The sequence below is a fragment of the Ochotona curzoniae genome, unplaced genomic scaffold (genome assembly GCF_017591425.1).
Source record: "Ochotona curzoniae isolate NIBS_2020 unplaced genomic scaffold, NIBS_Ocur_1.0 scaffold_4701, whole genome shotgun sequence".
Taxonomy (NCBI): Eukaryota; Metazoa; Chordata; class Mammalia; order Lagomorpha; family Ochotonidae; genus Ochotona; species Ochotona curzoniae.
Window position 1 is genome coordinate 58,324,199 of NW_024467122.1, and position 24,730 is coordinate 58,348,928.

Here is a 24,730-nt window from a genome sequence, read left to right on the forward strand (position 1 = left end):
ACACCGGCTGAGCACGAGAGAAGCACAGCATGCCAGGAGGTAAGGGTTACAGTGACCTGTCACAAGGTAAGGCCTGAAGGCCCAATTGGTGTTGGCACAGCAACCAGCCAACACCTCAAGACCCTCGAAGTCCTCAGGGCAGCCCAGGCTGGAGTTAGACACTACACCGGGAGGGCTCGACCCAGTCCGGGCTCCGACACCTGACTTTCCTCCCCAGAGGATGCAGTGGTGCACCTTCGGTACCTTATTTGCATCCCTTTTCGGCAGGAACACATGTCCTTGCGCAGGAAGAGGCTGTTGAGGGTGACGGCCCCGATCAGGTAGAAGAGCTGCTTCACGGCTTGCCTCACGAGCTCGGGGTCCAGCCCGTTCTGGCACATGGTGCTGTAGAAGTAGCTTAGCTGCTGCAGCAGTGACGTCATGGTGTAGGCGTCCGTGTCGTCTATGCTGGACGAGCGCTTCCGGAAGCCCGTGGGCTTCAGGCTGGAGATGCCCTGCAGGCTCTCGTACTCCAGCATGCCAGGCACTGCAGAGCGAGAGGGACACGGCTCCTCACACACCTGGAGGGCTTGGGGTCACCCAGAGCCCACTTCCCACAGCCTGGGTGGCTGTTTCAGGATTAGCAATGTTGTCTGTCAAATCAGGGAGTGGTGTTGTGATAGAGAAAGCGGAAACAACAAGGACTTGAAGGTGTGTGTGTATGCGAACGTGTGTATTTGTGCGAGTGTGTGAATGTGTGGTGTGTGTGCATGGGGGAGAGTGACAGCTGTTTCTAACACGATGGGAACAAGTCTTCCAGGCTTGAAGCAGCTCTTCCTTCGACCTCCTGGGACAGACTGCTGCTTAGCTAACTCATGGTCTGGAGCCACTGCCATGCGGCCTAAGGTACTTCCATTACCGGAGGTTGAGGAAAGCAAACAAGGATTTGAACAGTGTTTTAGGACCGAAGGCATCCTCAGCTCAGCCCCGGGAGCAGCCACAAGGGACCAGCCACTACCAAAGGGACAGCTGAGGGGCCGCCAAGCGTCTTCATTCTTACGGAAAGAAAACCATCCAACATGGTGTACTGTTATCTACGGAACCATTCTCAACCAGCCAAGAATCACAGGGTGGCTATTTATGCAATTCTATTTTCTTGGTTATTTATACAATGTTACTGTGTTACTCATGATTATACACATCACACACCAAACTTAAAAAGCTTCCACAATACTACAAACACCATTTGGCCCTCAATTCTCTTCTTACCTATGATTGGCTGTATGCTATTCTCCATGACAGTCATGAACTGATGATATATGCGTATAGCCACATCGCTCAGAATCTGCCTGTACTCTGAAAGGTCAAAATTGTTCAAGCAATTCTTACTCTGATGGGGACTGTTATGCTTCATGAATTCCTGAAGGGAATTTTGAACATATAAATATTAGGATAATACAGACATGGAGAAAATGAAAATACTACCTGTACCAGTCATACACGATATAACCCCTGCACCTTAAAACTGAATGCATCAAATGAGTTCTTGATGTTTGAGAGAGCATTTACTTTTAAGATTTATTTATTTTTACTGGAAAGGCGGATATACAGAGAGGAGAGACAGACAGGAAGATCTTTCGTCCAATGATTCACTCCCCATGTGAGCGCAACGGCCGATGCTATGCCAGTCCGAAGCCAGGAGCCTCTTCCAGGTCTCCCACGCTGGTGCAGGGTCCCAAAGCTTTAGGCCGTCCTCGACGGCTTTCCCAGGCCACAGGCAGGGAGCTGGATGGGAAGTGGAGCTGCCGGGATTAGAACCGGCGCCCATATGGGATCTGGGGGCATGCAAGGCGAGGACCTTAACCACTACGCCATCACGCCGGCCCGAGAGCATTTACTTTCTAGTTTTAAGGAAGATCTGTTTATTTATTTTAAAGATTTGATTGTTTGAAATGAGGGAGGGAAAGACAGAGAAAATCTCTCTTTCTCTCTCTCTTTCTTTCTCTCTCTGACACACACACACACACCCCCTTCCATATGTTGGTTCACTCCCCAGATGGCTGTGATAGCCAGGCCTGCACCAGGCTGAAGCCAGGAGCTAGGAAAAAGCTTCTTCTGGGTCTCCTATATGGGTGCAGGGGTCCAAACACTTGGGCCTTCTGCTGCTGTTTTTCCTAGGCCCTTAGCAGCGAGCTGGATTTGGAAATGGAGCAGTTGGAACTTGAACTGGAGCCCATCTGAGATGCCACCATTGCAGGTGGCAGCTGTACCTGCTATACCACAACACTAGACCCACTTCCTTTCTTCCAAGATTCATTTGTTTATTTGAACAGCAGAGTGACAGAGAGAGGGAGAGCCAGGACTTTCACCTGCTGGTTACTCCTCAAACGACCACAACTGCCAGGTCTGGGTCAGGCTGAAGGCAGGAGACATGTACTCCATTCTCTTCTCCCAGTGGGTGGCAGCAGCCCAAGCACTTGGCCCACTCTCTGTTGTCCTAGGTGCATGAGCAGGAAGCCAGAATGAAAGCAGAACTGCAAGGACCCAAACCAGTACCTTGATAGGGGATGCTGGTGATACAAGCACAGATGAACCGCTGTACCCCAGTGCATGCCCCAGCATCTACTTTCTAAAATACCACTGATTTCCTGCACAATCTCAGTCCATAGTACTAAGTACCTTTGGATTCTATAGTCTGAGGCACAGTTACAATGGAAGCTCCTAGAAAAAGAGGCAGGGACCTAAGGAAACAGTCTACTCTAGCAGGTGAGCAGAGGCACTCACTGAGAGCATAACCTTAGGGTCACAGGCACAGATCACTCTGAGATACTTTCAAATGTGTGCTGCAGACTGACTACTGGTGGACCTTCCGCTCCTATTCAGATGCTGAGGCCCTAATTCCTCAGTGGGGCTGTACTTGGGAATGGGACCCTCTCAGGACATGATGAAAATTACAGGGGGCCTTGGGGTGGGGCCCTAATCCCCTGGCACTAGTGTCCTTACCAAAGGAGACACTGGATCTGTCCCTCTTTGTCCCTCTCAGCTGCACCCCTACTTTAGGGCACCCAGGAAAGGACACAGGGAGAAGGGAGCCCTCTGCCAGTGGGGACCTGAGCATGGTGTCTGTCATCTCGGATTTCCAGTGCTGCGAGAAAATCAGTCTCTTGTTGAAGCCACCTGGTCGGTAATATTTTGTATTAGCAGCCTGTGCAAACTAACACAGCATGCTCCACATGTTTAAAGAGATAAAAGAGCAAATGGTAAGAACAGGCATTAAGATGAGATGCAGAGGTAAAAAAGAGCCCTAGAAATCTGAGAATTAAAAATACAGTAACAGGGCCCGGCACAGTAGCCTAGCAGCTAAAGTCCTAACCTTGCACGTACCAGGATCCCATATAGGTGCTGGTTCGTGTCCTGGCAGCCCTGCTCCCATCCAGCTCCCTGCTTGCGGCCTGGAAAAGCAGTAAAGGATGGCCCAAAGCCTTGGGACCCTGCACCCACATGGGAGACCCGGAAGAGCTCCTGGCTCCTGGCTTCGGATTGGCACAGCTCCAGTTGCGGTCACTTGGGGAGTGAATCAGTGGATGAAGATCTTCTTCTCTCTCTCCTCCTCTCTCTCTTTATCTGACTTTGCAATAAAAATAAGTATATCTTAATAAAAAGAAATACAGTAACAAACACCCAGAGAAAAGAGCGTTTTCTACATGACTAAAGAGGACAAAGAAAACAAAGAGTCACAAAACAAAAGATGTTGACTGGTAATGTCAGCTCTTCCCTGAAGGTTTACAGATACCATCTCACCTTAAAGGACCAGCCTGAGCCTCCTCCAGCTTTAGTACTACTTTTAGCCAGAGGGTGGATTTCTCCTTTGATTCAAAAGCTCTAGTCAGATAGCTTTTACATTTCACTTTACTTTCCCTCCCTCAGACAACTGGCTATCCATATAGAAGAAGACTCCAGTCATGACGTCACAGGTCAAGCCAATTTGGTATAAGAAAAAAATGTAATTCAGGGTTGGGCATTTTGGCCTAGCAGTTAAGCTATGGCTATGATGCCCATGTCCCCAATAGGAAGCACCAGTCGGGTCTGACACCTGGCTCTGGTTCCTCACTCCAGTTTCCTGCTAATCCGCACACTGGGAGCAGTGGTGATGGCTCAAGTACCAGGGTCCCTGCCACCCGCATAGGAGGCCTGGATTGCCTTTTGGGTCTTGGCTTCAGCTCCTGCCCCGCCCTAGCTGGGGAGTGAACCAATAGATGGAAATTCTCTTCTTCCCCTGCCCCACCCTCTTACCAAACTCATCCAGGAAATTGAAGCCCTATACCACGCCCCCGGTCCAAGCTCTCCCAGTGGTCTTCTGCCTATGGAATCCACCCAGGAGCCCAGCAGAGAGTGCGCAATTGGCCTCTTAGGTGAAGAGGAAGGCAGACAGCCAGGTGGTACCAAGGCTCTGTCTGAGCTGGACATCCTCACTCTACTCCCGACCCCCTGCTGTTCCTAACCTTGTGCTGAGTTCCCACTCAACGGGAAATCCCAGATGGGCATTTACCCCAAAGTACAGCGCATACAAGCCTTCTTACCTCTTCTCCACTGTACTGCTTCAGGCAGTTGAGGAAATGGCAAGTATTGGAGAGCCAAAAGGACAGCATCTCAAAATCTTCCAGATGTTCCTTTCAAGAGGTAAGAAAAGACAAAGTCAGACCTGCTGATTGTCAGTGCCTCTGAGCCACAAATAGACAGATCATACCTGTCTCATTGCTTGGTAGCTTTAATAGTTAATATCTTTCAGTCCCTAAGGCCTTAATCTAATTATATTATAATGCTAACAGCTTATATGTATACAGTAAGTATGACTTGCAACATATTTCATAGATCCCAATATCAATTGCTTCTCTTCTGCAGGAGCCTGAAACACTATGGATCTATATGTTATCACTCCCTTCCCATGTGGACCAGAAGCTGTGACTTTTTAACATAGCTATAAACTTAGTGATCATGTTCTGAGAGAAAGCAGATTTGGGGTTACTTCATGTATCACATGGCTAATAGAATTTCCACACCCAGAACAGCACACAGTGCAGTGCTGTGTTGAATTACATGCATATAGATGCGCTGGCACCTCCCTAGTCCCAGATGCCAACTGGGCTGACCATTACCAGTGAGCCCTTTATACAAAGCAGCCACCCCTACCACCCAGGACCCAGATCTGCTACAGAAATTCTTTAATGCTTAAACAGCTGTTTACTCCCTTACCACCTACTGAGTTTCTGGGGAAAAATTGTCTCAACTAAGCATGCCTTTAGGGTTCTGGTACAGCTGGGAAGGAAATAAGCAATAATTGCCGTATTACATTTCACCTAGTCCCATTTTCTTTCATTGACATTGTTGATGACTATTCTCCCATCACACCATGAAGCCATGGATTGTTCAAAAACATTTCTCAATGATTTCTGATGTGTGCATTCTATTCACTGTTGGTTGCTTGTCCAGTCATTCCAACACGGGCAATGTCTACAGACTGGAAGACAGCAAGTTGGGTTCTTGCATGAACTTGTAGAGCACAAATACCTTCCAACCTCATTGTGGAAAAATCCTCCATCTTCTGTGCTGTGCATATTGGTGGGGGGAGAGGGAGGCTTGCACCTTAGCCATAATAACATAGTCTTACTAAGTAATTTCCTAACAGCTAGCTCATTCTCATTTATGGACTACGAATAAAAGTCTATAATATATGGGTTGGTGTGGTGGTATATTAAACTAATCCTCTGTCTGCAAGCACCGGCATCCCATTTGGGTACCAATTCATGACCAGGCTGCTCCACTTCTGATCCAGCTCCCTGCTCACGGTGTGGGACGGCAGCAGAGGACAGGCCAAAGCTCAAGGCCTCTGAATCCTCGTGGAAGACCCAGAGCAAGTACCTGGCTCCTGGCTTCAGATTAGCCCAACTCCGGCCATAGAGGTTATTTGGGGAGTGAACTAGAAGATGGAGGCTTTCTCCTTCTGTTTCATCTCTAATTTTGCCTTTCAGGTAAAAATAAATAAATTTTAAAACCTTTCAAAGTCCATAATGTGGTTTTAAGAGAGAGAAGTGCACAACTGCCATGAGTAGTTTGTTATTCATACCTTCCTATTGCTCATCATTTGTATTTGTTACTCTGATAAGACATGAGAAAACTGCATAAAAATTCATGGAAAATGAAATCAAAACATGCAAAAATTCCTTGAAATTTATGTATCTGATGGGTCTAAAAAGTAGTTCATGGAAAAATGTGTATATTTTTTAAAAAAAGACTATCAGTTTCAGAAAAATTTTGCAGCAAAACAAAACTTCCATAATTTTTTTTTTTAATTTGAAGGACAGAAAGATGGGGAGAAAAAAAGAGAGCAGACTCATCCATCTTCTGGCTGGCTGTCCAAATGCCCACAGTACCTGGGGCTGAGCCAGTGGGAAGCCAGGAGCTCCTTCGGGATTTCCCATGTGGGTGGCAGGGACCCAGGTTCCTGAGCCATCACCTGCTGCCTGCAGGTACATCTTGGCAGAAAGCTGGAATTGGGAGCAAAGCCCAGACTTGAACCTAGGCACTCCCATGTGGGAGATGAGCGTGCTAAGCAATGGCTTTCCTGCCACGCAGTCTGCTCATCTTCTCTGCACTTGTTGAAGTTTCCTCACATACTCCCCAAACTGCTCATCTCATCCCTTAAGGAGATAGACGTGGTGGAGGTAGTGACTACTGAGGGTGTAATCTTGCTAGTAAGGCTTTGAGGTCTACTGGTAGATTCTTGTCTACCTGTCTCACACCAGTTGGGCCTCAGATTGGTTTGAATAATCAAGAGGCTCACCCAGGAATGGAAGCAAAGGATGGATTAAAAACAATGCACATCTAGTCATTCCCCTGAGTATTCCCAAAGTAGACAGAATATCAAGGGTCAGCATCAAAGGCAGCGCCCTACCTTAACCACCTGCTTGATGCCATTAATGGTGCTGTTCATAAGGGACTTGAGCATATCGGCATCGTTGAGCGAGTCTGCGTAGCGCACGCACATGAACAGGATGTGAGCTGGCAGTCCGGGGATCATGTTCACCACCACACCACGAGGCTTCAAGTCTGGAGCAGAAAGCACCCGGTGAGGATTATAGCTGCCAAACAGGTCAGCTTTCCTCCTAAGACATCTCTGGCCATGGGGCACTGCCAGGGATGGGGATGCGGAGGAGTCTGTACTAGATTTAGTGCCTGAATGCGAGGAGACTTCTTTTCTCTTTGAGGAATTCAGTGTGGCCCCTTCCTTTGCAAAAACACATAGGTGCCACCTGCTCCTCTGACTTCTCTCAAAAGGTGTGGTGACACAGCTTGTCCTTTTCCTTCATGAGATCCTGGATTTCAGATACCCAGTGAAAGAAAGGACCCACAGGTCCACAGCCCCTTCCCTCTCCCTCAGCCTCTTAGCACAGCAATCGGATGAAACTACCCTGAGTAGGCACTGCCGTGGCAGAGGCCTTGCTGGCCGGGGATAGAAGGGAATGGCAAGGAGCCAGGATAGGGGTGAGGGGCGAGAGAAATGTCTAGGATCAGATAAGCAAACTCAGAGCTGCCCATGGTTGCATTTAGGGAGGGACCATGGCAAAGATCCCCTCCGCTGTAGCCCAGTGAGCGTGGGGAAGGGAAGAACGCGGTGCTCATGTGCTCTGAGGGGTCCTTCAGCAGAAGAGGAAGAAACAGCTTTCTGTCTCAGAAATTGAGACCAGGCAGCTTTCCTCTCTCCCACTGCAAAACCATGTGAAGGTCCCAGTGAAGACAACGTAACAAGATTAGTTGGAGGGCCACAGCCACTAAGCTGGGCTGGGAAGCTTCCATGACACTGCCTGCAAATGAAGGTTTCAGCAGACATCAAACAAAGCACAGCCACAATGATCTCCATAATGGCTGCTGTACCATGGCTCAAAGATGAGGAGATGTGTCCTGTCTTGATCTTGACCCTACCTTAAACTCGGCAAAAGGCTATGGCAGTGGTTCTCAGCTGGGAACACTTCTAGCTCCCAATGGGGTATTTGACGGGGTCTGGAGACATCTTTTATGGTCATGAGTAGTGGCTGCTGTTATCTTCTAAGAGACAGATGTCAAAGGTGCTGCTCAGTAGCCTACAGCCCCTGCCCACCAGCCTTGAAGAAACGGGGGAACAGAGAAGAAGAGAAGGGACTATTGCTTCCCAGGACTTCAGCAATGACTGACGTTCAAGTTCTCAAACACAAAGCAAACGTGCAGAGCTCCAGGCTTTACCAAGAATGAGGTTTTGAATGAGTTTGGCCTCATCTTCTCTCTTGTATTCCAGCATGCCTAGGTACTCCTTAGGCCCCGAGGACAAGCTCACATCATTGGCTGTGGACAGAAGCAGACAGTCAGTGAAAGACACAAAAGTAGGTTTCATCATGAGACTCTGTCTGCGTCCTTCTACCCCATTCTGGCTGGTTTGCACATGAACTTGTGTGGCTCTGAGGTACCCTCCGATTGTACCCTGAAGACTCTCTCCTAGCAGTGCCTCCTCTCTGTGCATGTATCATCAAGGAGAGGAGCTGCTGCTGCTGGGAAGCCAGGAAGCCCACAGGGAATGCTGATGAGTGCCTGACATGGATCCTCATAGCAGGGAGACAAAAGATGTTTTCCTACTTCCACACAAGACATTTGGTATGCAAAGTACCAAACTGCAAGGATAGTATTAGCTGGGCCTGGCGCGGTGGCGCAAGTGGTTAAGGTCCTCGCCTTGCACGCCCGGGATCCCATATGGGCGCCGGTTCTAATCCCAGCAGCCCCGCTTCCCTTCCAGCTCCCTGCCTGTGCCCCGGGAAAGCAGTGGAGGATGGCCCAAAGCTTTGGGACCCTGCACCCGCGTGGGAGACCCAGAAGAGTCTCCTGGCTTCGGATCAGCATAGCATCGGCCATTGCGCTCACATGGGGAGTGAATCATCAGACGGAAGATCTTCCTCTCTGTCTCTCCTCTCTGTATATCCGTCTTTCCAATAAAAATAAAAAAATAAATAAATCTTTAAGGATTGTATTAGCTGTTGCTTCCCATGGCTGTTGCAACAGGTATCTGCCAAGTTGGTGGCTTCAAACAACATAAGCATTAAGGAGTCTGGAAGCTGAGCCAATGTCACTTAGCCTTGCCACTCCTGGGTTCCTGACACGAAAGTGGTGTATTGCTAAGTACCTGTTGTTTTAAGTTGCTAAGTTTGGAGTTATTAGATATGCAACAGATTTCAAATAGAGGAAGAGAAGTGATGAGTTCTAAATCAGACAGATTGAGTTGGAGGTAACCGCAGAAATCAAAAGGAATTCATGTTAAAGACAAATACCCAAGATCTTTGGGGAGAGAAGTGAGGATGGGATGTGGATTTTGGTGGCCCTTGCCCACAGGTAGCAGTCTGTTCACTCATTCCCACAGCAAGGACACTCCTGGTGTGGGAAAGCCACAGCAGCCAGTGGGGCAGACTGATATTGATCACTGAAGGGGCAGGAGCCTCAGTTTGATTTCCGACATTGCAAGTTCAAGATGAGAAATGAATAAGTTTGCCTATAGGACCGCACTGCAAAATAATAACAATAAAATTTTAAAAACAAAGACTATAGGAGCTGTTTATGGAAATTAATACAGAAAAAGGAACAGACAGTTTAAGACAGAGCCTGATCAACCACAGCTGGGGGAAGCAGGACAAAACAGTTGGGAAGGAATTAGTGAGGAATGCACTACAGTGGACAAGTCAGCTTCAGTGATGAGAAGCACCAGCGGGAACAGGAGGCCAGCATTGTGGTGCTGCCAGTTAGGATGCCAGAGTGACAGTCTGCGAAGGCACCTGGAAAAAGCAGCAGAAGACGCCCAAGTGCTCGGCCCCTCCCACCAAGGTGGGGGATTCAGATAGAGTTTCAGGCTCCTTCCTTCAGCCACACCGTCCCAGCCCTGGGAGTTACGGGTGTGTGTGTGGGGGGGGGGCAGTGAACCAGTGGAGGGAAGATCAAGCTTTCTCTCGCTGTCACTTGGCCTTCAGACAGACACTCAGATCTGTTTTCTAGACCAAGGAGGAAAGAAAGGCTGAGGGCACTTTGCACAAGGACTCAGGAGGACTTGCGAAGTGTCAAGTTCAGTCCATGTTCCGGAGGTCTGCTCCTTAGTTCTCTTCTCACTGGGATACTTGCTGATTCCATGTATGTGAAAGGGAGAGAAGGTGAAGTTGAAAGCAGTGAAGTTTGAAACTTGCCCATGGCTTGTTTTTTAAGAGGAGGAACTAAGAGAGGTAGAAGTACAAAGCACTTGCTATCACAAGTCGCTTGCCATGCCATGTGCTTCTCTGCCCCAAGGAGCTGTCTTCCTGTCTCAGAGGATCACTAGGTCCCAACCCTGAGCAGTAGAGAATCACTCCTTTGGGTTTTACAGACTCTGGTCCAGATAGAAAATAAACACATCAGCATGTGTGGACCTTGGCTGAAAGCTGAAAAAAGATAAAGGATGTGGGCGGGGGGGCGGATTATTTTTCCTACCTTTTTCAATTGTCTTGGTTAGAGTCTTGATTTGATCTTGTAGCTTTTTAATTATTCTGTCCTTCATGTCTAACTCTTCTTCCAGATCCTAGAGAAACCAGAACGAGGACATTAGCTTGGAAGCACTGAAATCTATTTTGTGAAAACAGCTTTATTGAGTGATTTACATGCCACACAGTGACCCAATTAAAGTGTGTAACTCAGTGGTTTTCAGTATAGTCAGAACTGATCTAGTACCAGAACAATTCCATTGTCCCAGAGGTAAACTGGAATCTTTTATCCATCACTGTCTCCATGCTCTCTGCCATCCCCGGGCAAGCACTAATCTTTCTGTATCTATAGAGTTTGCCTATTCTGGATGTTTCTTACAATGGAATTATATAAACATGAGGTCCTTTGAGTCTGGCCCTTTTCATGCAGTGTGGAGTATTTAAGGTTTCTTGATGTTTCAGTATCAGTATTTTATTCCTTTACATGGAGGAATAATTTTCTATTACATGGGTATGCTACATTTCTATGGATCTAGTTCTCCTTACTATGCAATCAGAATTTAATGAGTGTGAGCACATGGACTCCCTGGATGCCTGAAGTTGGAACCACAGAAACTTTTCAGGCATCTGGGCCCCGGTGTTGGTTTTGCTTCCCGAGAAGAAGGAAGTCTTGCCCAGGCAGAACCTCAACAACCTGGACACTTCCTGAACCTCAAGGGTTTGATACAAAAAGGATTCAGGCTTCTCCCATCTAGCAGGACCACACCTATAATTCCTGCAGCCGGGCGCCATCAGGGACTGGCAGGGCAGAGGGGGGACACACCGCACTGACTCTGCTGTGTGGTCGGGGCCCTCTTCCTGCTGCCCCTCAGTGTCCCTGCCTAGACATGTTAGGGACTTGACTGGCCTTCTATGTGGAGTCATGGGGACAGCTTCTTCCTCCAATTTGAGTCCCTCTCATAACACACATAATAAAAAGTCACCCTTTAGTCCATAACCTGGAAGAAACCACTGTTTGCTTTCTGATTTCGTTTTTCCTAAAATAAGGTACACATACATTCTATAAAACTGACATTCAGTGTTTGAAATCATATAGCTTACCCTAATCATATTGTAGAATTTTTCTACTATTTTTTTTAAAAATTCTATTTATTTGTTTGAAAGGCAGAATGACAGACAGGAACAGAAACAAAGAGATGTTTCGACCACGGGTTCAATCCCACAATGCCACAACAGTTGGAGTCGGGCCAGGCCAAAGCCAGGAGCCAGAAACTCCATCCAGGCTGCTCCTGAGGGTGGCAGAGACCCAAGTGCTTGGACCGTCATCTGCTGCCTCCTGGGTGCACTCAGGGGAAGCTGGATTGGAAGCTGGTGGAACTTGTTTTTAGGCACTCTCGATACGGAATGCAGGCATCCCAAGCAGTGGTTTAACGCCTCTACCAGTATCATGTTCATAGTGAAGGCCTGTATTCTACAATAACTTAACCTGCACCCAACAGCGAGACATCCATCTGTTTCCTCTTTTTTGGTATTGATTAATCACGGCATTATGAGCACTCTGAACAAGAATCTTGCCTTAGGACAGAATTACACAGTGCATGTCTGATCAAAGGGAATATGCTTTCCAGAATCCATGATATATGACTTTAAACTGCCTCTCAAACAGCAGGCACCAATTTATATTCTCAATAATAGCAAAGGACAATGTCCATTTCAAGATGCTCTTGCCAGGACCATAAGATCTTTATTAAGTGGACAAAGATGATATCTGGTTTTAGTTTTGAATTTATTTGACCAATTATGGGGATAACTAAGTTTTTTCCCTATTTTTTCTCAAAATAAGAATTTTTCTATGACTCAAAGGATCCCAGAGTGGCTTGAACAGTGTGCTATGAAAATCTATGTCCATATGGAACCCTAGAATGTGTCCTTATTTTGAAATACATCTTTGGTCCAGTATGGTAGAAGAGTAGCTAAATCTTCTCCTTGCATGCACTGGGATCCCCTATGGGCACTGATTCGTGTCCCGGCAGCCCTGTTTCCCATCCAGCTCCCTGCTTGTGGCCTGGGAAAGCAGTGGAGGATGGCCCAGAGCTCTGGGACTCTGCACCCGCGTGGGAGACCCGGAAGAGGCTCCAGACTCCTGGCTTTGGATTGGCTCAGCTCCGACCACTGCGGCTGATTGAGGAGTGAATCAGCAGATGGAAGATTAACTCTGTTTTTCCTCCTCTCTGTATATCTGACTTTCCAATAAAAATAAAACAAATCTTGAAAAAAAAAAAGAAATATGCCTTTGCAGTTGTAACTAAGAATGGATAGGAAATTCTACTGGATTAGGGTGGATCCTACGTCTGCTGACGGCATTCTTAAGAACGCAGAAGAGCAGGCATCTGGCGCGGCAGTTAAGACAGTGCCAAGGGTGCCAAGCTCTCATGTCCAGCATTCTCAGCTCTGGGCCCTCCATTTCAGATCCAGCTTCCTGAAAATGAGTGCCTTGGGAGGCAACAGATGATAACTCAAGCTTTTGGGTCCCTGGCATCCATGTGGGAGACCTGAATTGGGTTTTCTGGCTTTTAGAATTGGTGCAGTCTGGTCCTGATGGTGGTAGACATTTGAAGAGTGAACCAAAAATGGAAAAGCTCTCTCTCTCTCTCTGCCTTTGATATACAATTGAAAAAATAAATAAGCTTTAAGAATACATAGAGAGCGGCCTGGTGTGGTAGCCTAGTGGCTAAATCCTTGCCTTGCACGTGCCAGGATCCCTTACGGGTGCCGGTTCGTATCCCAGCTGTTCCACTTCCTATCCAGCTCCATGCTTGTTGCTTGGGAAAGCAGTAGAGGATGGCCCAAAGCCTTGGGACCCTGCAACCATATGGGAGAACCCGGAAGAAGCTCCTGGCTTTGGAGAGGCTCATCTCCAGCTGTTACAGCCACTTGGGAAGTAAACCAGCAGACTGAAGATCTTTCTCTCTGTCTTTCCTTTTCTCTGTAATGTTGACTTTGCAATAAAAACAAATAAATCTTTTTTTTTTTAAATACATAGACGGGCATATAGAGAGAGGCAGAGGCTGGAGGAGAGTGGCCTCAAGCCAAGGCATGCCAGGAGATACTCTGGAAACTGCAAGAGGCAAATAGGACTGGTCACCTTCTGACTGTTGCAGTCACTTGGGGAGTGAATCAGTGGATGCAAGAGCTTTCTCTCTGTATCTCCTTCTCTCTGTTATCTGCTGTTCCAATAAATCTTAAAAAAAAAAAAAAAGGACTGCTCAGTTCTCAGTTTGCAGGGAGTGCAGCCCTGCTTACACCTGGATTTCAAGTACTTGTGAGAGAGAAAGCTTCTCTCATTCCAAAGTACAGGACACAGGAGTCAAGCCAGGACACCTGTCATGGCAGACCCGGGAACACTAATGCTGATCAAACCTCACTCATGGAAAACCCCTACTCTCAGATATAGTGACATTATAGTCTTGTGTTGCATGTCCATGTGTGCATCTACAGCATGGAGGCTGCTCACTGCGCAGGAATGGTTCTGAAATGAACACACAGGTGTGCCGGCTCCCCAGCAGGTGCACTGAGGGACAAACGGCTAACCATGCCTGCCTGGGAGTGGAGCCAGAGGCCCTGGGGAAACGCAGGGAGGGCTCTGAGCAGGACCCCACCGCACTCCAGGATGTCGGCATTCACACAGCCCTCCACAGCTCACAGGACTAACCCAGCTCCGGGTCAGAGGGCCAAGGAACAGAAAGGACGATCTGTGCCACACAGAGTTCACAGGAAAATGGAGCTAGAAGAGAAGTTCCTTTCAGTGTAACAGAACTTGAAATTCATGAAGGCTTTTTTTTTCCTAGTATGCATTTTTCCATGACCTTTCTGGAAACCTCTTGGGTGTAACGGGTTTTGATATTTTCTGAATCCAAAAAAATTTCCCTTTCAACTCTACTTTCCATGAACTTCTTGAAGGGCCCTTGTGCTCCTGACCCACAGGACAGCCTCTTCCTCCCTGAGAGGCCAGGGCTGTGGGAAGGTGCAGAAGACAAACACTGCTTGCTCGGCATGACTGGAAGCCTCTGGCCTCTGAGAAAGTCACACTTGCCTCCAAAAGGTGGTACCCCCAATGAGATCACATTGCCTCCCATCAAATGCTAAACTCCTGGACTTATTTATCTATTTATCTTTAGGTGAAATGTCTCTTCAGGGTTAAATCCTTGCACTGCAAAGTATGATGTCACCCTTAGTAGTTTTCGTCTGATAGAGGACACGGAAGCCCTGGAGGTGGGCAGAAGCCGTGGCTGACCAGTGTCTTGGATCCTGCCTGTCCCCTCTCCTTTATTTCAGGGCTCCTTGGTCTTTTGGGTTACATGCGCCAATGTCATTTCAAAATAATTCCTGGGAATTGAAAGAGGGTCACCAAATTCCATTTTGGTAAGACCATTTCAAACTTGGAGAAGACTAAAAAGTTTTTAAAAATACTTCATCTAATATCAAGATCATATGCTAGAAGAATATTTTTGATGCTCAATGCTGCAGGAAAACAATACTCCCAAGCAAACGATGGGCTGCCACAGTGGGTAAAGTTTTGCTTAGCGAAGCACCCATTAACCTCCTTAGCCCCAGCGTGCTCTAATTGCTGAGAGGGAGGTATGTGCTCAATGTGCTATCATTACTATGAGGTGTTGTCCAGACTGTCGAGGACTCCTTTACAATGCCGCCTGCCCTCTCACCCTAGAAAGTCTCGAGGTCCCCAACAGTGGGGTGTCACCTCAGAGACCACCTGTCATTGAGATTAGGAAACTGAACATTCTGTTGGGGCAAGTTTTAATTGACAGCTATCAACCACATGGTATGAGTGATTCACCCCTGCTTTGAGTAGCATCTACACCCAGATGGCCATCTACCCACATGTTACAAAACTCACCCTGGCTTCCAAAGTAAGATGAGCTGCTTCCTGCTGGATGTTGCTGGAGCCTTCACTGTCATTTTCCAACTCTTTCTTCAAGGGCTCACCGGTATCCTGTACTTCTTGAATGTTACCCAGCAGCTTCTCTTTCTCTTTGGAGTGTATTTCACTTTGGGTTTCTAAGATCCTGAGAAAGGGATGAGGGGACTTTGATTGTTACCTTGACCATCATGAAGATGTCATTAATTGTCATAGCAAGGACCAATAGTTCCAAAGTAGGGAAGATACCTTGGTCAAGGTGTGCATAGAACAAGCAGTATCTGAACAAAGTCTTTGAAAACAATCAGGGATTCCTGGGATATCAAAATGCCATGCCATCAGCTGCTCCAGGCTCAATCCTTCCCTACTCCCAGGGGCATCTGTGGCCACTTACACTTACAATAAGCCCAGTGTGACCTCATGTGTAAGCTTGGGGTCCAGACACTCTACAATCCAGGCATAGGCCCAGAGAAGAGGGAGCACCTCCAGAGACTTCCAGAATGAGCCTTCCTCCTTTTTACTATCTTGAGTCCTCCTTTGGTCCTGAGCCTTTGGACAGTCATGTGACTAAGAGTGCTCTGAGGAATGCAGAACATTGCGTATGCTTCTGGGAAACTCCATGCCTCTAGAAGGTGCCAGAAAAGCAGAGTGCTTTCCCTACATGGCTCCCCAGGGCTTCGGGCCCTTTGTTAGTTAGTGTGGAAATCTTGGCAATGAAGATCTGCTATCAGCGTGGGTTTTAGCTCTTACCCCAAGTAGTAACAGCAACTCTGCTCTTTTGCACAGTTTTATTTTAACCACTTTTTGAACAATTCATGAACACAGAGCTATATACAAGAGGATTTCAAAACCTTCATGGCAAAGTGGCATGAAAGGTTATTTATTGCAGTGCAAATATACTTTTGCAGTCCCTGCAGTTTTTTCGTAACATACATTTTCCACAAACAACCTGAAGACTCTTTGTGTCATGTAAGCTTCTCTACTCTGTGTATTTGTCACTAAAATACCCTCTCTGGAGGCAACCAGCCGTTTCTTCCTCTCAATCTCCACACACAGTGGTCCCCTTGGTCTTCAGGGGACACCTGAACCTGCAGGTGGTACCAAATCCTACACATACCTTTTCCTACACATACCTACTGATTATATAGCTTAGTTTTCAAACAGAACAGTGGCAGCAAGATGCTATAAGACCAGTTATTGTATCTACTGAAAATGCATGAATTACTAATCTCTCAATTTTTCATGTAATAGGTTCAGACTGTATTTGACCACTGGCAATTCAAACTTCAGAAAACACAGCCATGGATAAGTGAGGAGGAGGGCCTACGGTACTTCCTCTCTTCCCAACGGCATGATAGTGAATATTCACATGAACTAGCATCTTGCTTTTTGGCTTCACCACATGTTTTGGTAATCGTACAGTTTCAGCAAAGGAAAACGAAAGCACTATGGGAGTGTGAGTCCGAGGAATGTCCACAGTAACACTTACCTTCTTGGTGTTCCTTCCTCGTCTCGACTGCGATTCAACTGGTTGGACAACTCTTCCAGTCTTCCTATGGTGAGAACGAACATCAGCTTGGCCTGAGCACTACTGCTGCATGCTTATTTGGGCTGGGGAGACTTTTTAGGTATCAGAGGTCTTCTGAGTTATGTTAAATCTGAGACTAGGTTTTGTTTGATCTGAACAAAATTTAAAAGTTTGCTATTCCATGGTTCTATTTAATTAATTTTTAAAAACTCAAGTATTATTATATTTTTAGATATAAATTTTTAAAGTTTTAATTTGAAAGGCAAAGTTACAGGGAGAAAGAGAGAGAGAGGGAGAGAACATGCAAGTAAGAACAAGAGGTCTTCCATCTGCTGGTTTACTCCCTGCGCTCAGCCAGGCTGCAGCCAGGAGCCAGGCATTTCTCCTGAGTTTCACACAGGAGTGCATGGTCTCAAGAATGTGGGCCATCCTCTGCTGCTTTTCCAGGTCATTAGCAGGGAGCTGTATCAGAAGTGGAGTAGCTGGGAATAGAACCAGTGCTCATATGGGATGCTATAGGTAGAGGTTTAGCCTACTTAGGTACTGGCCCTTGAAGTTACAGTACTGTTAAGAATTATTTATTGTGAGGATGGGTGGAAGAAGGGATAGATGGATGGATGGAAGGAAGGAAGGAAGGAAGGAAAGAAGGAAGGAAGGAAGGAAGGAAGGAAGGAAGGAAGGAAGGAAGGAAGGAAGGAAGGAAGGAAGGAAGGAAAGAAGTGGGCAGCTGGAAATGGAACTGGAGCTGGGACCCTAACCCAGGCACCATAATATGGGGAGACAGTGCCTTAAGCAGTGTTTTAACCTCTGTGTCAAGCATCTACCAGAATACATTGCTCTTTTAAAACTGTGATATCACATGGAAAGTACAGATTTACATAATTTCTTTTAAAGATAGGAATATCAAGCAACACTGTTGCCTTCATGACTTGACAACATTCAATGTCTTTGTTGGCAACTCTCCCCGCCAACCCCTGCCCAATGGCTTCCTCCACTCGGCCCCTCTCTCATATTGTTACGACCTGCCTGGCTGCTGGGAGAGTCAGAGTTTCAGATCCTTGAGTGTGATGATGACTTCTCTATGACATTTCCCAGCAGCAGGAAACTTCCCTATGGGCAGGTCATGAGAGCTTCTGGTACCTTTCATCTTCTCAGTTTGCTCACTCAGGCGGATTTCAAGGTCTTGCTTCTGTTGCTCGAGCTCCGAAATCTGCTGCTTAAAGTCTGGGATCATCTTTAAGAGAAGAGTGACAGGCATCAGCACAGGAAGGGCTTTAGGTGTCTCAACCCCAAGTATGAAGGTTGGCCCTGGGAGGAAGCTGAGTAAGGGGGCAGCCCAGGCACTGGATTGGCCTGCTGTCCTGCTTTCTACCTATCCAGGCCTATTCAGTGTCACGGAATCCAAGGGGTCCACTCCCTCACAGCTGCCACCCCTAGAGAAGGACAAGTCCCGGGGCAAAAGGGAACCCTGTGCTGGTAGTTTGCAGGAGGGGCTCCGTGAAGGGACGCTGGTGGCCTCAGTGGCAGCAGAGAGGTCCCCGTGCACCACCAGGAACAAGAGGTACCACTGTGGCTTCTGAATTCCAAGCCATGCCCTGCTTTGTGATAAGGGGTTGAGAATTTTCCCACCCAAAGGCATTTTAAGCAGTTCATGAGCAAATGGAATTAAAAACTTATTTCTGATGCAAAGATTTCTTCGAAAATCATGCCTAATTTTTCCCATGCATAGTTTAAGAACATTTATTGTCCATGTTTATGAAAAAATGTTTACTCTGTCCGGCATATTCTGTAAGCCTAAATACTTGTCTGCTTGCAGATTTCAGTTTTTATTTGATGGATGACAGAGATACAGACATGCAGAGGGAGAGAGTGTCCATCTGTTGATTTACTCCCTAAATACGTGAGATGGCCAGGACTGGGCAGGAGTGAAGCCAGGGGACAAGAACTCCATTCACATCTCCCATGTTGGTGGTAGGAACTGGGCCAGCATTGCTGCTTCCCAGACTTGGCATTTGCAGAAAGCTGGAACTTGGAGGGAGAGCCAGGCAGCAAATACAGCACAGGAAGGGAGCATCTTAACTGTGAGGTCAAGTATCTGCTGGCATCCATGTATTTCTTTACCCGTCCATCATTTCCACTGCCAGTAAGTGAAAACGCTCTCTCCACTACCCAAGTTAAGTGTTTCCATGTCTCAGAAGTCCCCAAGAATGACACTGAGCTGACAGTGTAGCTGGAGGTCATAGCAAATCCCTCATTCAAGGAATAAACCGAGAAAAAGTCTGACCTCCTGCCTCTGCACCTGGAGTCACAGCCCTGTGATTTCTCGGGTTAGGTGGAGGAGGGGAGTTGAGAGGGAGCAGCCAGTGAGGTGAGACAAGAAAGCAAGGGCAAGCGTCCTGTTACTGGGTGCCAGGATACAACAAAGAGGGAGCAGGAACAGCTTCCATCACAGCAGACTGCTGACACACTGTGTGAGGTGCAGGTGTCGACGAACCCTTGGTGCACAGCCTGTGCAGAGGGGGCTGGCATTGATGGGAGGAGGGTGGAAGCAGCACAGTTAGGAGGCATGGAAGAAGTCTGACCCACTGCCTGGTATGGGAAGGTCACAAGGAGAGTGGGAATGAAGCCAGACACTCTCTTGAGTAAGGAAATTTTTGAAAATACTTCTCCATGCCAGTAGGCATGAGCCAGAAAAAAAGGATGAGAGAGCAGGTGAGATCGAGAGCACGTGTAAAGGACTGATGTTCTGAACACGCCCCCCCACCGCTCCCGGGAGCTTTGCTTTGCTGTGAGTTTTGGGCCCCATCTCAATGGGGTAGAGCAAGATTTAAATACTGAGATTTAGATATATTCTCTCTCTCGAGCCTGGCCTCCTGCCTGCCACCTTCCCCAAGAGCTTGGACCTATCATCCTGGAGTAAGCCAACACACTCTTGTACCATGTTCTCTGATGTCAGCCTGGTCACTTCGTGACGGATGCTTTCATTGATGTCGTTCTCTTCTCTAAATAACTTCTGCAGGTGGTTGATCTCTTGACTTAGATGCACCACTTTGAAATTCAAAGCTTCTATTTCCTTTTCATAGCAATCTTTCTGGGATTGGAAATGGCTCTCCAAAACACTGTTCAAGAGGGTACAAAGAAAAGGCTAAAGCTGATATTAAGGGTAAAATTGTATCACTTTAAATAAATGCAGCAGACTCCTTAAATATTCATATACTGATAGATCTACAGCAAAGCAGGCTGACTCGGCTGATGTGAAAGATTTCACTATGTAAGTTAGGGTTTTGTCCCATAAAGCGATTGCTCTTTATTAAATTACTTAATTCTCATAGAAATGTTTCCAATGTTTATTAGAGCATCCATTTGCAAGGAATTTGCTTTGTGTATCAAATCTCTGTAAGATAAACTTTTGACTTTCCAATTGTGTCTTTGAAAAATGAAAAAAGAGGGCCTAGCACGATAGTTCAGTGGCTAAATTCTCTCCTTGCACACACCAGGATCCCATAAGGGAGCCAGCTGATGTCCCAGCTGTTCTATTTCTCACCCAGCTTCCTTCTTGTGGCCTGGGAAAGCAGGAGAGGATGGCCCAAAGCCCCATACGGGAGACCTGGAAGAAGTTCCTGACATATGGCTTCAGATTGGCTCAGCTACAGTCATTGTGTCCACTTGGGGAGTGAACCAGCAGATGGAAAATCTTTCTGTTTCTCCTTCTCCCCGTAAATGTGACTTTCCAAAAAAAAAAAAAAATCTTAAAAAAAAGAAAAATTAAAAAAAAAAAAACAGTTTTAAGGGGGATTCTAACCGTGTGGCTTTCTTTAGTCCTTCATAAGCAAACCAAAGTTCTCCATCCTCATTTAAGTGCTCCAAGTCTTCCACGGAGAGCCTAGAGAACAGCGGGAGTAAATCTCTTATCTCTCTTGTGTTCCGTATGTTTTCAAATGTTTGACAGTGCAAAAACGTTACCTGCTTCTAACGTCTTCAATATCATAGCTTTCCAGAAGCTGTCTGGTGATTTCTGACATCTTTTCTGAAGGAGAGAGAAGCTCTTCTTAAACCACATGCCTGCACAGTTTTCCTCCATCCATTGCCTCCCTGGGGCCCCAGAGTCTCCAGCTAAATAACTAACCAGCTATCCAGCTATCCAACAAACTAGCTATCCCAACTACCCACCAACCAGATGCACCGTATAGCCAACCAATCAGCCAGCTCACCACACTCTGAGTCAAGGGACACACGAGACGCATCTACAGTAAGTTCAACCTGCATCTCATGAACCGAGCGACCCACATTTGTTACCTCGCATTTCCCGTTTCTGTGACTGCACGTGTTTTTCCACATCGATCTTCTGTGTCTGAAGTAGTTCTATCTCCTTTTCAAACTCAGAGATTGTCTGAGTCACACCAGTGAAGGAACGAGGAGGAAAAAAAATGAGCAATTACGCTTACAAAGGAAGGACTATCACAGACTAAAACATCTATGCAAGGCATTCTCACTGCAGTTTTAGTCAAAAATCTTATTGGACCATCACTGCCCATAGCTTGGCCTTGAAACATGACTTTAGGCAGTTTTTCTCTTTCATGAGCAGAGGAGCAGAACACAGACACAGGTTAGACACAGACAGGGAGAGCTCTCATCTGCTGGCTCACTCCTCAAACATTTATAGTGGCCAGAGGGCCAAGGCCAGGGGCTGGACACTCAATCCAAGGCTCTCATGTGGTCGACAGGACCCCAATTCCTCGAGCCATCACTACCATCTCTCAAGGTTTGTTTTAGCACAAAGCTGAAGCCAGGAGCCAGAGCCAGGCACTCTACAGTGGGACGGGTGTCCTAACCAGTGTCTTAATCACCAGGACAAACACTTGTCCCTAAGCACTTTTAACTGCTTCAAGATGTTGTGCTTGACTTCTATATCTGCTTGGTTGCATGCACTGAATGGGCTTCCCTGTGTTATGAGAAGTCTTTGGAAAGCTCATGGAAAATGTATATTATGAAAAACAAAAACAAAACAAAACAAAACAAAAAAACCAACCTAGGCATAGATTTCAAACCCACCTTCAAAGTGAGACGGGGTGAATCTAGCAGGTGTGGCAGGTGGCCCTGGTGGGGAGGAAGATCTGCTGAAGGGCAGTCCACTGTGAGTGCAGAAGCTGCCCCAGCCTTTGTTCCCCTTACCAACTGGGCCTGGGTAAGAACCCCAGGTCTGTGCTTGTGTAGGAACGGGAGACAGAAAGGTGAATCCACCCTCTTGGATATTTTCTCAGTTACGGAGGGTTTCGGGGCTGCGGCTCCTGGCTCCAAGGAAGAGGAGAAAGGGCAGCACCCTGACATTTACTGGGCACTTTGCAAAGGTGACCTGTCCTTCTAACAGGCCTGTAGGACAAATAGAGTGACCTTTAGAGAAAAGAAAACTGAATTGCATTCTTCAGGATGTGAGCGACTGAGAAGAGAGGGAAGGAGGGAGGGAAGAAGGGAGAAAGAGAGATCGAGAATCTTCCATCTGCTGGTTTGTTCCCAAGTGGCGATAATGGGCTGTGCCAGTGTGGAGCCAGGAGCCAGGAACTCAGATCTCCCTTATGGCTGGCAGGGACTAAAATACCTGGGCCATCTACCATTGCCTTCCCAGGAGTGGAAGTGCAGCAGACAGGACTCGAGCCAGCACTCCAATGGGATGCTGGCATTGTAGGCAATGGCTTAACCTGCAACACCAGCACTTCCTTATGCCTTTTTGAAAACTTGGGCTATTGAGGATAATTAGGCAATGAGTTATTTTCTTCAAAAACCAAACAAATTTTAATAAATCATAAGGAAGAGTTTAAACCAGTTTTGCCTACTTAAGGAAGATGTGAGTGACATCTACTGGTGCCCAACTCCAAGTGCAGCTGACAAATCCCCAATTCACAATACGGACTGTGTCCAGATAGCACAGCTCCTTCAGAAAGAACGCAATCTTGTGTCACTGCTAATCCCATAGTAAAACACACACAGGAGCATGTGGCTACAAGTGACCCTTCCTGATTCTGGGACCAGATCTCCTATTTTTAAACAATAGGAGATTGGAGGAGTGGGTGTTTTAGCATAGTGGGTGAAACCACCACTCAGTACACCCACAGCCCATATTGGAGAGCCTCGGATGGAAATTCACCTCTGCTTCCAATCCAGCTTCCTGCTAATGCGCACCCCTGGAGGCAGCAGGCTAAGGTATCTGGGCCCTTGCCACCCATGTGGGAGATGTGGATAGAATTCTTTGCTCCTGGCTCAGCCCCAGTTGTTATGCTGTTTGGTAAGTGAATCAGCAGATGGATGACCTCTCTCTCACCTCCCCATTACCTGCCATTTAAATAAAGCAAAATAAAGCACCAAAGAGGGCCTGGTGTGGTGACCTAGTGGCTAAAGTCCGGCAGCCCTGCTTCCCATCCAGCTCCCTGCTTGTGGCCTGGGAAAGCAGTGGAGGACGGCCCAAAGCACCCACGTGGGAGACCTGGAGGAAGCTCCTGGCTCCGCTCAGCACTGGCCATTGGGGCCGCGTGGGGAGTGAATCATCAGACAGAAGATCTTCCTCTCTGTCTCTCCTCTCTCTATATATCTGACTTTGCAATAAAAATAAATAAATCTTTTTTAAAAAATAAATAAAGCACCAAAGAGACAGGGGGAGAGGGAATGAGGAAGTGGGAGAGTGGGAACATGGGAAGCAGGGAGGGGGGAGAGGAGGGCATAGAGAAAGGAATGGAGAGAGAAGAGGAAGGGAGAGAAAGAAGAGAAGAGGAAGGGAGAGAGGGAGAGAAGGAGGGAGGGAGAGAAGGAGGGAGGGAGAGATCAGAATGTACAGCACACAGTGATCTCCACTGGGGGATTGAGAGCTGTCCAGCTGTGACCCCTAAGGCTCCTCAGTATCATGCATGGCTATCCCATGACCGGTACAGACAACGTTGTCATCATCTTATCAACTGATAAGTGTTTCACACACTTAGTGGCAGCATGAAAGCTTTCTAACTTCACAGTGAAAATCTTTCTATTTAAGGACGCAGGGACACATAGGTTTAAGTTTCTGGGAAGGTAAATAGTTCAACCAAGACTTGATTATCCAACCAGGGTTCTTTGCATTTTAAAAAAATTATCTTTGTCAAAAGATTTTGTTTAAATTTCCCAGAACTATTTATCTATAAAAATATAAGTATGGGTAATGGCTAATATTTCATACGTGATTAAGTAATTTCAAAATATCAGTGTAATTTTTCCTAAAATTTTTAGAAAATTTGTTTTAATTTTCTTCCAAGTTGACAAATTATGGTTATATACATTTATGGTACACAAAGTGGTTTGTGATCTATGAATACAATCAAGTTAACTAACGTATCCGTCACCACAAGTCAATTTTTGTGGTGAAAACATTTGAAATTTACTCTTAAACACTTTGAAATGCACAATCCACTATTATTAACCATATTTACCATGTTGTGCAATAGGCCATTATTCTGGGGGCAGGGGTTTCTCTGATATCAGTTTAAATGGAGGAGTCTGACAATAAAGTAATTTAAGTACAGGTATTTATAGATTTACAACATGATGGATGACATCATAAGGGTTTACCTCAGCTTATAATTTAATTTGGAAGTATTCCCCAGTTCAGCATATTTAAATAACCAGAAAGAAACGTAATTCCAAAAAAGTTAGAAAACTGGCTTCTAAATTATGAAATGCAACTTCTGCTACATCAGAGGCAGCCTGGGATTTCATTCTGGGAAGAACTGGAGGAACTGGGCTCCTCTT

The 24,730-nt window shown here is 46.6% G+C and overlaps 1 protein-coding gene across 1 annotated transcript in view; it reads right to left on the minus strand.

The window, feature by feature from the left end:
* The window catches only part of MYO5C (myosin VC), an 82,740-nt gene that overhangs the window by 4,646 nt on the left and 53,364 nt on the right, over window positions 1-24,730 (minus strand). The window contains exons 26-38 of the mRNA XM_040969641.1: window positions 21,260-21,353; window positions 20,927-20,990; window positions 20,766-20,846; window positions 19,902-20,082; window positions 18,104-18,197; window positions 16,925-16,988; window positions 15,415-15,583; window positions 10,510-10,597; window positions 8,257-8,355; window positions 6,932-7,086; window positions 4,560-4,649; window positions 1,249-1,399; window positions 244-526 (exon numbers count right to left, since the gene is read on the minus strand). Coding sequence (XP_040825575.1) covers window positions 244-526; window positions 1,249-1,399; window positions 4,560-4,649; window positions 6,932-7,086; window positions 8,257-8,355; window positions 10,510-10,597; window positions 15,415-15,583; window positions 16,925-16,988; window positions 18,104-18,197; window positions 19,902-20,082; window positions 20,766-20,846; window positions 20,927-20,990; window positions 21,260-21,353 — 1,613 coding nt within the window. The remainder of the gene's footprint in view (window positions 1-243; window positions 527-1,248; window positions 1,400-4,559; window positions 4,650-6,931; window positions 7,087-8,256; window positions 8,356-10,509; window positions 10,598-15,414; window positions 15,584-16,924; window positions 16,989-18,103; window positions 18,198-19,901; window positions 20,083-20,765; window positions 20,847-20,926; window positions 20,991-21,259; window positions 21,354-24,730) is intronic.